General features: G+C 26.4%; 1 protein-coding gene across 3 annotated transcripts in view; it reads right to left on the bottom strand.

Annotated features, from left to right (window-relative positions):
• Positions 1–5554: 5554 nt before the first annotated feature.
• Positions 5555–15106, bottom strand: part of LOC107436283 (serine/threonine-protein phosphatase 1 regulatory subunit 10) — a 59980-nt gene continuing 50428 nt past the window's right edge. For all 3 annotated transcript variants that reach the window (XM_016047927.4, XM_016047926.4, XM_016047925.4), the window contains 8 exons: positions 14098–14250; positions 13267–13385; positions 12340–12470; positions 11027–11102; positions 10164–10301; positions 9057–9156; positions 7840–8208; positions 5555–5989 (listed from right to left, as the gene is read on the bottom strand). In XM_016047927.4, coding sequence (XP_015903413.1) covers positions 5871–5989; positions 7840–8208; positions 9057–9156; positions 10164–10301; positions 11027–11102; positions 12340–12470; positions 13267–13385; positions 14098–14250 — 1205 coding nt within the window. In that variant the 3' untranslated portion in view covers positions 5555–5870. The remainder of the gene's footprint in view (positions 5990–7839; positions 8209–9056; positions 9157–10163; positions 10302–11026; positions 11103–12339; positions 12471–13266; positions 13386–14097; positions 14251–15106) is intronic.

Below are 15106 nucleotides of genomic sequence, written 5' to 3'. Positions count from 1 at the left end.
AATGAAATTGTGATATTTAAAGGAATGCGTTTGCTGTCTGAATTTCTTTTAACAACAGAACCGATCCTGAAATTTGGACGATGGGTAATTTCGGTCCGTGATCCTAACAATTGTACAATACTTTCTTTTAAACCATCCTGGAGGGACATATGAAAAACAATTTTTTTTTTTTTTCATTGGATCAGCATTACACATTGCGGCAAATTATACTGCAGATATTAATTGCACATATTTCCTAGCTTATAGCTATATTTAATGAAAAACGAGTTTCACTAGAAGTTTATGGCATGTAGTTAAATGATTTTATAATTTCGATACAAGTCAGGTAAGTAAAATAAAAATCGGTTGGTTTGAGGATGAAGCCACCTAATTAGTATTTTCAAAGGTATCTAAAATCATGAATTCATAGTTTAACTTTTAAAAAGTGTTTCAATCGTGTACTTGCACTTCAAGAAAAAGTCTCTGTGCAGCGAAAGAATTGAAATCTTTGTGAAACAATTTAGAATGTGTCACTTCTTAAAATCTATACTTGGCTTACTCAAAATAGAGTGGAAAGAACAGTGTCTAACGTGAACAAATGCCACCTTTCAACAACCAATTACTATCGAGATACCCACACTACGTCACTTGCAGGTATCTCATTATACTATGTGTTGAAAAATCAACTAGATTTGAGATAAACTAAGTTACGCACTGAAGCATTATTACATACATTATTGAAGCATAATTGCTTGATTGTAATAAAATGTAACCATCATGAATTGATTACAATCAACATAAGTTTCGGTGCTGAATAATGCGTATATTTATTCTGATGAGTTTAACGAGATATCGTTGGATAAATATATGAAAAATAAGTTGTTTTCTTTTTGTTTATTCTGCTGAAGTTAGCAACTATATAAATTACATAATTAAACTAACAAATCACTTAAATATGAATAAGTCATGCTTCATAGAAAAAGGTAATCAAAAACTTTAACTTTCGATTGTGAAGGGATGATTCGTGACTGATTGTTGGACATTTATGTGCAGGAAGTTCGGTAAAAATCACCCTTTATATATATTTTTTAGAATCCTTGTCAAAAAATGAAACTAAAAAGGAGTACATATTGGGGTCGTAAATTATTATTTCAATGTAATATTTATTCAAATTATTATTTCTAGAACGCTGTCATACGATTTATAGAAAAGGAAGGTGGATGTAACAAACAGGTTTGATTGGAAGTTAAAAACTTGAAGGTGCTTCTAATAATTATCTTTCAACTTCTGTCTCTCCTCGCAATGCAACCTGTCTTATTGTTTGATACATGTACTCTCCTATACTGAAAGAATTACCAAATATGTTACTGAAAATTAAGTTTTCAGATTTTTTATTTTTCTATATTAGAACTGCTTAAATTTAAATTACAAAAAAATGTAATATTTCGGCTGTGTTTTAAAGGCTCTAACATTACATGAAATAACACACCCTCCCATAACTGCTGTGAATTTGCAGTTATTCATGACTATTCTCTCGACGCTACTTTTGCAAACGGCGCAGAACTTCAATAATGCCTGTCATATTTGGAACCTTTACAAAAAAATAATTTAGTGAAAATGAAAAGCATTTGTGATATAATTTTTTAAACAGACATTGCAATATCTGGGCTCATAAGAATTTTTCATTGATTTCCATTTAAGTGGAAAACTATCACCAAAATGGCCATTTTCTAAAAAGTTTAAGGATTCAAAGCTCAAGAGCCGTGGTGGCTAAGTGGATAGGGCAACAGCCTCCCAATGAGGTGACCGGGGTTCGAATCCGAGAGATGACTGGTCGATGAGAATTCCGCACACGGCTCGCGCCGATGTAAAATATTCTCATAGAGATTCCCCTTCTCACAGAGCTGTTTGTGGCAGAGATTGAAACACTGAAAATCTTATGAGCAAAAAATCGATATCAATTTACAAATCATACATGTTTAATATGTAACATAACTTTTTGAACTAACATTTATCATTAAATTACGTACTAATGCAGACACCTTTAAAGTAACTTATTCAAGAAAAATATTATTTCTTACAAGAATCGCGATTTTGGATATTAAAATCGCGGAATTCTGCGATATCCGCGTGAAGATCTCATGCCCTGTTTCGAGTTTTTAGACCAGGAAGAATGATGCAAAAAACCCGGAATAGAATCGACCCTGCCTTGCCATCAGGCTAACTGTGGGAGGTTTTCCATTCCATATAATGCTAATGTGGGTTACTTCAGTCAAAAAGCCCTCCATGAAGGGAAATTTCTACCAATATAATAATAATTCATTCACGAGTTTCCTTCTGTTCTGGATTGGGTTCATAGCTACTGAGTAGAATATTGGTAACTCAAAAATGGATCGGCTGTTTAACGACAGTTGTATAAAAAAGGGATTCTTAAAATATTTAACCCTTACCAATTTTTTTGAAACAAAATGCAAAAAATCAACATATTTTTTTATTTTATTAATAAATACAAGGAACTAAAAAAAAAAAAAACACACACACAAGTTCCAAGTTGAAATTTTAATTTTTTTCTGTGTAAAAAATATATAATTTACTATCCCAAATTATCTCGTTCAAATGAAAAATGTTAAATATTAGTCTTTGTATATGTTCTCATCTTCATAATCATCTGCATTACTTTCACTCGCGAAAGTCTTTTTTTTTTTTTCGTAACTCTTTTTCTATGTAAATTCATCAGCCATCGTATATACAATTGTACTAAACACATCTGCAGTCCCACAAATAGCAAACCTCCCAAACAAATATTGGCAAACTTCCATTCACAGCAGATTATTTTTTGTTTTGCTATCGACCAAATGAATATGCGATAACACAAAACGTATTAAAGAATTCTGCTATGTCCGAGTTTATTCGGGATAATAAATATTTGCAATATATACATACCCGAGTTAACTCGGGACAATCAGGGAAGCGGTTAAGCTAATCTTCGATTCAAAAACCAAAGACTGTGTTAAAAATTATTGGTTGAATGTAAAACAGAAACAAAAGGAACAGAGGTGCGCTTAAGAAATATTGTTATGAAACAAATTTTACTGTTATAAAAATTACATCCAGACAGTTGTTTTCAGTCACTTTCAAAGAATCCTGAATATATTTGTAAATTAAATTAAATATTGTGTTTAAAAGTAGTGACAGAAATTCGCAAAAGAAAACATAAACAAATAAGATAACTTCATATAAAAAATTTTATTATTTGACATATTATTATACATATTTTACAAAGGAAAACTTGGCTGAAATTTTTAAATATTTCAGATCTATTAAGTAACAGTACACTCTCAGTTGACTAGGCTGTTACTGGGAAAACTTTCAGCTAACCAGAATTAGTTAATGAATTCATTATAACAATACAAAAAAAAAGCTGCATTATTTTTTTTTCCTTTTGAAAAAAGTTATTTTCGTTTTTGAGAGTGCATTCAACTTGTTTTAAATTTTTGAAAATTTTACAAAAAAAAACACAAAAATAATAATTGTTTTGCAATAAAGATATCAAAAGTAAACTTGTTTTACTTTGTAAAAATAAAAAAATTCAAACATTTTAGATAGACAGCACAAACAAAGTTTGAAATTAAAATATACACTGACTTTTTTTTACACAAAGTTTTATATATATATAAAACGAGTTTGTTTCATTATTAAAATATTTACAAATGTACAAAGAAAAAAATAAGAATCATAATATAAACTATTCAACTCTCACAGGTTTAATACTAAAAGCAATTCAAGCATATTTCCATACAATAAAATCATAAACTTTATAAAGAAAGAGAAAAAAGTTCCACTATATTTTAAGCAAAAGTTTCCACTATATTTTAAGCTAACTTTTAAGCACTGCAGAGCAGTACAGGACTAACAGTTGAGAATTATTATCAGAAAATATCAAAATTTAAAGACAAATCTCAATATTTTTTCCATCAAACTGATCAAAATTATCTTTAGATAGATAATAATATGCAAATTAAGAATATTTTATTATCGATCTTCTTAAACCTTACTATTAGTCATAATGAAAATTTAAGCAAATACAAAAACTTAATATATTTGACAAACAAGCAAGAATTAACACTCAAGATTGTATCCTCGTCTTGTTTGATGATTATCATCGTAAATAGTTATCAAGATTTTAATGAAATTGTAAAAAATATTGTTGACGATAAATATTATAAAAGATAATGATCATGATGTTATATACTAAATAATAAAAAAAAATTGTAAACATGAGAGTTAAACATTTACTTACCATTATTTCAGTTAAAACACATTTCTCATAATATATTGTAACAAAATATTTGAAAATTGTGTGGTTGTGAGTTTTCAAAAAATATTGATATTTCCTGATAAATATCTTAGCTCTAACATAAAACATTTATTTTATTGGGAATGTTAGGTATTTTTTTGTAATCAATAAATTAAAATAAAATACACAAAGGTAAAAACATAATTCAATTTTATGTTTATTATTATTTTTTATTCTAAATTGAAATTAAATTCATTTTAGATAGTAGTAATTTATTCTTGAATTAATTTTAAAAAATAAAATTTTAAATGAAAAAAAATTTAAATGATGAAATTCAAAGATTATTTAAAGATTAATTATTTATTCACAAGCAAGCAAAAAGCTGAGTAAAAAAGTTATTGTAACCAGTATTTTTTTAAGGAAATATTTTTATTTTAAGGAGACATATATACGTAAAAGAAGAAAAATTAGATGAAATCAGGCCTGATGAAATTTTCAAAACAGGATAGAATTGACAGCTATGAATGAGATTAAATAACAAAACATCAGAATTGAGCAATTGTCATGACAGCACAAATAATCTCAGTATATCTTACTACTCTTTCATAATATTATTTTAAGAAATAAACAAAATAAATATTTAAGACAATTCTATGGTTTTTAAGAGCATCTTCTGTTGACTAGGCAATAAAAATGGAATATTTACAAACTATTTGCTTCCTAATTATTTAAATTGAAATCACAATAAAATTAGAAAACCCTATTCTCTCAAGTTTACAATGAAAAAATAAAAATAATAAAAGAAAAAAAAAACTAAGTTCCCAAAAAACTTTGAATGATTTTGAATATCAGATTTTAAAATTAATTTAAATGACAAATCATTTAAATTAATTTTAAAATCTGATAATCAATTAAGAAAATGTAAAATTAAAATACTCTCTTCAAAAACTAATTTGAATATTTTGCATGTCATTTTTTTATTATTAGCTTATTAACATATTAGCATAAAAATATATTTCCAATTAACAACTCATACTTATGTTTTTTTATTTATAGAGGATATTCTTAAAAACACCTACCAGATTAAAAAAATAAAAAACTTTTGTTTCATAATTAATTTTAGCTACTCTTCCCAATTGAGTAATGCGTATTCATATACTCATAATATAAAAACATATATAGAAAATAGATGCTTTTAATTTTGAAAAATAATCACAGCACATAGTATTAATATTATCTTGATAACAAACCGAAACATTAAGTAAGACAGGAAGTCAATTTCTCCTTCAAATGCATTTATTTAACTTTTAAAAAAAGCAAAATATTTTTTTGAACAAAATTTAACTTCATAACTTATTGCTATTTATAACTGGAAACCTTATTTTATCAACAATGAAACACGGTAGAGCAGAAGCATTTCAAAACTGAAATAAAAATCATTAGAAAGCTCACAAGACAATTATAATAGAAAATTATCACAAATATGCATATTGTAATGAAAGGGGTCTCATGATGAAATGATGAGGCAGTTCGTATCACAGATTTATTATTTGAAATCACATAAGGCACTAGACAGTGTGTTTATAGTTTTGTGTTATAGTGGTGGTCCATTGATTCCGGGATGTAAAAACGTACACTTCATTCCGAAACGACAACCGTTACCTATAAAATGTCTACAAGGAACTTTATGAGCATGATGTCTTGGTCTTGGAACTGCAAAGAAAAAATTACGGCATGAGAAACAGATACAATACAGTAATATAGAAATTATACAGTATACAGTAATTATAGTTAGTCAGTTTTAATGACAGTTAACGATTGCAAGTGAGATAGTTGCTGTCAAAGCTACCAACTTGGATAGGAAAGAATACAGTAGATTTTTCGAAATATAAATTTCATGATAATTTTTGCATTTATGTACTAAATATTTTACACATAGGGAATTTTAAGAGATTTTTACAGTCATCAAAAGAGATTTCTAAATAAAAAAAAGTTTTAGTTTTGAACTGATTTCTATAAATGAAGTTCGCTTCATAATGTATTATCATGAAATTTATTATGTACTTCATTATACTACTATTTACTTCATTGTGTATTATCATGAAATTTATATTAATTATTTAAATATTCAAGCAAGCAATAATCAATTTGTACAAAAATTCTATTACAATAGGTTTTTTTTTAGGAAACTTTCTCAATTTTAGAGAATTTTCTAAAACGTACAAAAACTGGGAGAATTTTAAATAAACCAGTAGAGCAGGTAAAACTGGCAAAAATCCAGTAGTCTACTGGAAAATCCAGTAGAATAGGCAACTATGGAAACAAATACAAATATTGAATGCTAAAATAGCAATTCAAAAGTTTCAAGAGCAACAGCCTTTGAATAGCTTTGAGCCAGTAATTATTCAACAAAGAATAAACAAACCCCTTATTTAATCAAAGAATAAATTATTCTTAAAAGATCAAAATCAAGTGACCTTTCTAAAAAATTTTTAAAATCTAAATTTTTTTATACGTAATAATTCATAATGGTGATTTGCATAATTCAGAATCTGTTCAACATAACATTTATTTTTAATTAGTTTTAGTTATTTATCGCTTATGAAAACACTACAATTAAGTTGCAGAAAAATATTTCAAGAAAGATTTGGAATGAAAATTAAGCACCCCAACCAGAGCACCCCTATAACTTTCTATTCAATCCCCTCTATGATTTTTGGCACATTTGATGTTCTATAGCGCATAATAAGAGTGCCATAAAGCAAGGTGTTGCACTTGGGATGAATTAATATAGTGTGTCTGGAACAGGGCTACAAGTCCAAAATATAAAAATTAAGAACAAAATTGCTTCTAAACCTGAGGACAATTTAAGAATGCTGATTCTCTAATAGGAGCAATTTGTGCAATACCAACATGAATTCGCAGATATAGAACAGGTAACAGTTTTAATGGTTTGTGCATTTAAGTGAAAAAAGAAACATTTTTTAAAAAAACTTCAAATTTTTAAGTTATGTAAGAATTTCCGTTTTAATTTTTTTTTTTTTTTTTTTTTTTTTAAATGGAGAAATTGTCTAAATATAGAAAATCGTTAAGTCGTAGCAAAATACGAGGATTCTCTTAAAAGTATGACAGGCAGGTTTAATACTTAAGGACACTTTCTTTCCCTTTTTTTTTTTTTAAAGAAAATTAAGGAAAACTTTGAGCCCTGCATTCGAGTGAGAAAGCATATCACAGGTTGCATAGACAGATTTTTCAACAAAAAATAAGCACATATAAAGTACTTTTTAACAATTCAAAAAATATTTTAAATCAATTTCAAAAAAAAAAAAAATAATAATCATAATTAGGATTTATGCAGTAACAAATATTTTTTTCTACAGTTTAAAGTTCTTCATTTACAAACATAAAATCAATAAAATTCAAAAACATTTTCAAAAACTTTACATTATCATGATAAAATAACTAATTTCTGATAAATATTGCAGAGAAAATTGTAAAAAAAAGCATGAATTTTTAGTAATTTAGAACGACAATCGATAAGGCAAAGAAAAATCTTTACATACCCATTCCTCTAGATGGGCCTTTTGGAGGAGGTCTATAATTATCTTGAATCATTCTAGGCCTTATTCCTGGACCATGATTCATGTGAGGTTCCATGTTCATTCCAGGTCCATGAGGCATATTATGAGGAGGTTCCTGGTTCATGTTCGGTCCTTGATTCATGTTAGACCGGTGACCTTGATTCATGGGAGGTATTTCATTTGGGTAGTTACCATAAAACGGCTGCTTCCACTCGGGTGGAGGAGGCACGTTTTGAGAGTCAGGAGATAAAGCCATACTATTATTGTTAAACATAATTGGCATTTCATTAGGAGGCATCATCATGTTAGGTGGTATCATACTGTTGGCTGGCATGACTGAGACTGGATCAGCTGTAAATGAGAAGTCAATATAAATAGATTAGTCAAATAATATAAAACTGCTGTTTCAGGAAATCGTACTGAAAAATACTCAAATACAGATATTTAGCTGAAAAGTGAGCAATATAAACTAAGAAAAAGGACTTGCATTAAAAATTAATTTAATAAGAATTTGACTCAGTCTTTCTGTCATGATATGGGGATTTTTAGTATGCTTCCTGTTACTTAAATCAGATTTTTTTTAAAGTTTTTTAATTATAATTTAAATTTTCCATTTATAATTTGTTCAATAAAAACTTAAACCTAATTTCTAGAAAAAGTAACACATACAAGTACAAATAAAAAATTTAAAATGTTTTATGGTATTATTTAATACAATAATAAACCTTTTTGAAAATTGAATAGAAAAGGTATATGACTAATAACAATTAAAAAACAGGCCAAAAAATATAGTTTAAAATTGTTGAGCGTCTTATTTCCAATTTTTAAAATGAAAAAGAAAAGTATTGCCTTATGTATGCCGACATTTATATTGAATAACTTACTCATTGGTAAAATAATGAAAATTTTAAAATAGTGTTGATATTTTGAGGAATTAAATGTATCAAAATATTAATTAATAATACTTTTTGTTTGGTTTTACAAAAATACCAAAATAATATATCTAATAAGTAGAAATTAAGTTTGTTTACAACAATATATTTAACTACTTGGTCTATTACTAAGTTGACTTTAATTATTAACTTTTTTTCCTTCAAAATAAGTCATTGAATTGAAGAATTAAAACAAAAGCACTTTTGAAAAAAACATGTAATACAATTTGAAAAAAAAAAAAAAATTACACATGAGACTTATTTTACCTGGATCATAAGGCTGAGCTAGAGACATTGGAGGATTCATTTGCTTCATTAAATCTGGACTCATTAAAGGTGGACCCATGAGATTCATATCATGAGGAATCTAAAATAAAAAGAAATTAAAACATTAATCACAACAGCCTATAAAACAACTAATAACAACTTAAAAAATAATCATCATTATTTATATTTTATGTATTAAATATTTTTCGTGTGGAAAACTTAATTTTACGATGTTTCTTTCGTTAGGCAAATTTCACATTTAAAAAAGATAATATTGTACTAATATTACCATACAGGGTGCTTAGACAAATTTTTGAACAAAAAATAAGCATCTCATAATCACTTTTCAAGCAATCACAAAATATTTTAAAACTCTTTACGTTTTTAAAAAATATAAGGGGATATTTCCCTATCGTGATCTATTGCGCCAACTACAATAGCCAAAGTGCCAAAAATATTTCAAAGTTCCAATTTTTTTTTAAATAAATAAATAAACAGCTAGATATTTGCCCGAGGTGGGTACGTTTTGAGTTGGTCCTTTTCTACGAAGTTCTTTTTTTCTTTTAAGTATCTCACAGGCCACTGCCTGAAAGTTGCCAAGACTTAGCAATTATTCCGCCAGAGATCACGATACGGTAATCTCCCTAAATATAATTAGGATATGCGCTAATTAAATTTATTTTCTTCATATTATTGAAAGTTCAGATGTACACACATACGAACCTTCAATAGGAAGAATAAAATTTTATTAGTATACATATCTTAATAACATTATTGTAATTGAATGAATTGTGAAAACATTGAATAGAATATGAAAACAACGCTTTTGGCATAATTCAAGACAAAAACCGAGATGATAAAAAAATATCCCATTTTGGAAAAGGGACTACTGATGATTTTTTGCAAATACAATGTTTTGATTTTACAATTTTAAAATATATTTTTAAATTTAAAAACTAATAAACCCTATCACTTTTAAATATTCTATTTTAATGCGCAAACTCTATTATTGTAAGAAAAAAAGTCATTATTACACCAGATTTATAATTCAAATTTAATTGATGGGGAATCAATAAATTCCAAATAAAATCAGCAAAGCAAACATACTTGTTCTGGAACATTATTCGGTAAAGGAAGAAGAGTTCGGTTTGATTGCAGTTTCATCAAAGTACTAATAACATCCGGTAGAGATGGTTTAGGAAGTTCCATATGCGAGTAATCCATTACAGCTCCTATTGCGTTTTCCTAAAATTAAAAAAGATATTTCATAAAAAATATTTACATGGTTCCAACCAAACATATGAAAATATGAAATTATCAAACTTCTTGAAAATTAAATTTGCTACCCCCAAATTTTATATATTTCACAAAGATAAATGAGGAAAACTAATTTGTACATAGTAACATTTTTCAATGACTTTTATTAATGCACCATATTAATAAAATAGATTTATTAAACACAGGGTGTGCAGCCAGATTTTTCAACAAAAAATAAGCACCCTTTAAGCACTCAAATAATATTTTTAATCACTTTCCAATAAATAAATAAATCACAATTAGGATCTGTGTAGTAATAAAAATTATTTTTTTCTATTGCTTAAAGTTCTTAATTTACAAACATAAAATCAATAAAATTTAGAAACATTTTCAGAAACTTTACATAACTTTCTGATAAATATTGCAGAGAAAATTACAAATATCATGCATTTTCGTAATTTAGAATGACATTCGATACGGCAAAGAAAAAAATCTCTTTTTAAAAGATAGAAAATTAACTTTTTACTGACCCCAAATAAAAAAGGCACTTCTAAAGGCTTTTAAAAAAAAATTAAAATCAAAAATAAGCACCTTTAAGCACTTTTTAAATTTCATTTCAGCAAAGAACATTACAAAATTATTAATTAATAGTAATATTAAGACAATTATAGTAATAATAGATAATTATAGTAATAAATAACCGCAAAAGTTACCTCATCAAGTGGAATGACCTTAGGCTCTTGGGGAGGAACAATTTCTAAATCTGGTTCATGTGGAGAGTCTGGGATCCTATAAAAATAAATAAATAAAATTTAATACATAAATAAAATTAAATAAATAAAATAAATGAAATAAAATAAAAATTGTTTCATTAAAATGAAAGAAGAAACACACTAAAGTAAAGACAAAAACACAAAATCTCACAACTCATAAAATGAAACTTCTCATATAAAATAAACTTGCGATAATTTACAATAAAATCACAGACTCAGATCAATACAATTTTTCAGATGAATGCAATTAAATAAGGAATGTAAAACTGTGCTTTTCCCCCGAAATCTAATACATTTAAGTTAATTCCTGTATCTTTAACAATGAATTAGTTTTTTGAACAGCTTTATCATGCAGAAATCAGTATAAATAAATGGTTATAAAATCAACAAGATGATTTAAATTATTATTATTAGTTGATTAATAATCGAAGCTAAAGTTGTATGATGCATTTAACCTAATGCAGTATTTATTTAAACAATTAATAAAAAACGATACAAATGCTGCAAAAAAAAAAAAAATCAAGAATCAGAAAAATTGCCCTCAAGATACAATATCTCATGTATTTAAAAAAAACTGCGTAACGAAAGTATTGTAAAGATAACAAAAATATTTTGAAATAAACCTTTTCTTTAATGTCTGAAAAGACAATGTAGATAAATTTTTGAACACGATAAATAATGAATAGTTAATACAGAAATCAATAATATGACATTTTATTAAAGGTACTGATTGATTGATTGAATGTAGAGTTTTATGGCAAAAGATCCAAAGGAGGATAGGCTGTGCCACTTTATTAAAAGTATAGGAGGAGGGCAAAATAATGGAAACACGACTATGACAATATATTTTTTTCATATTTTCCAAAGAAATACTTAAAGTATCATTTTATAACTTGAGAAGTGTTTAGACTGTACGACTTTTCATACTTATCAATGCAGTTTAAATCTTTTAGAGGTTTGAGGGATCAACAATAAATTACAAACGGAAAATAGCGCTTTTGAACACCCTCGGCCAAAAAATGTAGCAATAAATTTTTAACTTGTAACAATTATTTCGGTTATTATATGTAATAATTGCACACAATTTTATAAACCTGTCTTAAATAGAGATAGATATTTTTTTTATAAAAAAACAAATCTTGTGTCTTACATATTTTTGCTATGACTTACAATAAAATTAAATGAAATTTTTGGAACAATTTGAAATTAATCTCAAAATTATTGCTTTAAAATGCCTAAATGATAATGCTTACATTTCTCTAGTGAAGTATATTTCTTGCAATGTTGCCTGCTGTCTAACTCGTTCAAGTTCCTTTTCTTTACTTTGGGCACCGGGCTCAACAAGGGGTGGCGGAGCATCAATGAGTATTGGGAACATCCACCACTAAAATAATGAAACAAGTAAGTCATGTATCTATATAAAATCTTTTATATATGTATTTTTATAAAAATAAAATATATCATAGTCATTAGGGAGTGAATATATAAATTGCCAATGTTGATTTTCCTCAAACAATTTTGATCTCATTTACTTGGCAAGCATAATTTAAATTTGTAAAAGATTTTTTTTTTTTTTAAAGTATGATAATTATTTAAGAACTACACTCATAATGCTTGCAAATTAAAGAGCAGTAAAAAATTAAAACTATTAAATCTATAAGAACAGAAACAAATTAAAACTATTAAATCTATAAGAGCAGAAACAAATTAAAACTATAAGGTAGAATACTTAATGCAATCATAAAGTTGTGCAGAGGTAATTTGTGATTATTATACAGTGCTTATTTTAGGGGGGGGGGGATATGGGTGAAAATTTATTTTAGGGAAAAATACTATTAATCAAAAGGGAATTTTAGTGATTTAAATAATTTAGCACTAAAATAATAATCACTATTTAGAAAGTAATTTTCACTGCTTAAACAAAATTAGAAAACTAATTTAAAAAAAAAAAATAATGAATCAATTCTCGATTATAAGAAAAGAATCTAAATTATGATAATCCTTAATACTTTGTTGACTGATAGTGCAAAAAATTAATGAAGAAATAGTGGAAAACTATTAACAGCTATTGGAGTAAACTCTCAACAAAAAAAGATGATATATATATAGGTATATATATATATTAAAGAATTAAAATAATGTTAATTAATAATAATTTAATACATTTCATTTATGCTTACATGAATCATCTCTTCCATTCTATCACCAGCTGAGCGTTTCATTAACTCAAGAGCTTCTCTTTCTCTCTTCAATTCAATTGATTTCATATCACCAAAGTTTTGATGCTTTAAGACATTTACTATAACAAAAAATAAATACCAATCGTAAAAAAAAGTGGGGAAAAAAAAAACAAATACAAATAATTTTTTTCCACAATATTTATGACTTATCTGATATTTAAGACTCATATTTATTGATTATTAATTTCAGCAAAGAACTTTATAAAAATATAAATGAATGAATAAAATAGTCTCTTGATAGTCAAGTCAAAATTATTGCATTCACTTTGAGGACGAATTCAATAATGTAATTAACATAATAGACTGCAATTAAAATACTAAACTCATAAACTGAGTAACTGTAATGTGAAAAATTGAAGACTTTGATTTTCTCTAAACAGCCGTGTGCAATAAAAATATTTAATTGATATTATATTCTGATAAAATGATCAAAAACATTGTCCAATTACAAAAATGTTATATGACAGTTTAGTCAAAATCATTGCAGCAACTGAGAAAAATAATCTAATAAATTATAATGAACATTACAGTGGCAGATAAAATGATAAATTCATAATGAACCAAAATTGTATCAAAAACAGTTTAAAGAATGAACAATGCTATTTGCACCTATTATCTTAAAATTAAATAAAAAATGGTCAATAATATTGTCGAAGAAAAAATTGTTTGACGGTCACTAATAAAACATATAATGACTTGAAATTAGCAAGTTTTGTTAACATTAATTATGATAACAAATAATTTACTGAGGACTACATTTTAAGAACTTACTTCTTTCTGTTTCATCCAGTTCAAAGTAAAAAATTTCTTTCAAATTGACATCTTCCACCCATTTGACAGACTTTTTATGGCTTTTTCGACGTCCGTGAGATAATATTGAACGCAAGTGATTAGGATCAAGAGGTTGTTTATCTTCTACACATTCTAAAACATAAAATATCATTAAAAGAAGAAGAAAAAAAACTCAAGTTTAAAAATAATTCTAAAAAAAAAATGAAAGTGTATTTTATTGAAAGTTTAGCATTAACATAGCATTAAAAGTTTATCTAAACTTTGAATGTATTTATAAATTTTTATGGAAACCTAAATATTTTGACAAAAAGTTTTTATAACTAGAATAACCAATTTTCTTCACATTTAAAACAAAATAAAATTATGAGAGATCAATTTGTTTACTTATGATAGAAAATTGTCCAAAAATATTTATTTGCTATAAAAAATATAAAATTTAATATAATTCTTTTACTTATTCAAATTTTTTTTAAAAATCTAGGAATTATTCAATAAACTCTTCATTTAAAATATAAATGCAAAAGAAAATCTTAAAGCCCAAATCTACACAATTAATCTATAAATTTTTTTTAAATAACAGATTTACGTAATTTAGATTTTGTATTCATTATTTATAGCTAAGTTTAAAAAAAATAAAGGTATTGATAACCTATAATTAAAATTCTTTTCATAAATCAACTTCAATCCCAAAAAATAAGTCAATGTAATTGGCCTAAAAAAATAACCTGATTAGAGGTAGTACCGTCTTTATGCATGGGTACCTCTGAGGGCCCAAGGCACTCAGGGGGTTGCTTAAGAATCTTACTTTTTATAACAAAAGGCTAAGAATAAACAACACTACCTAATATATTTTTTTAAATAAATATGTTCGATTGTATAAAGTGCACGTTTTTTTATACAAAAATTACTTAATTTTGATGCTAACACCAATAATTTGAATAGTTTATCACCAAGAAAACTTAACTGAAATCTATTTTCTACATTACAA

The sequence above is a fragment of the Parasteatoda tepidariorum genome, chromosome 7, assembly GCF_982258835.1.
Source record: "Parasteatoda tepidariorum strain Cologne lab strain chromosome 7, Ptep-v5.0, whole genome shotgun sequence".
NCBI classification, from domain to species: Eukaryota; Metazoa; Arthropoda; class Arachnida; order Araneae; family Theridiidae; genus Parasteatoda; species Parasteatoda tepidariorum.
The sequence above is the reverse complement of the archived record's forward strand: the minus strand, read 5'-3'. Positions and strand labels throughout refer to the sequence as shown.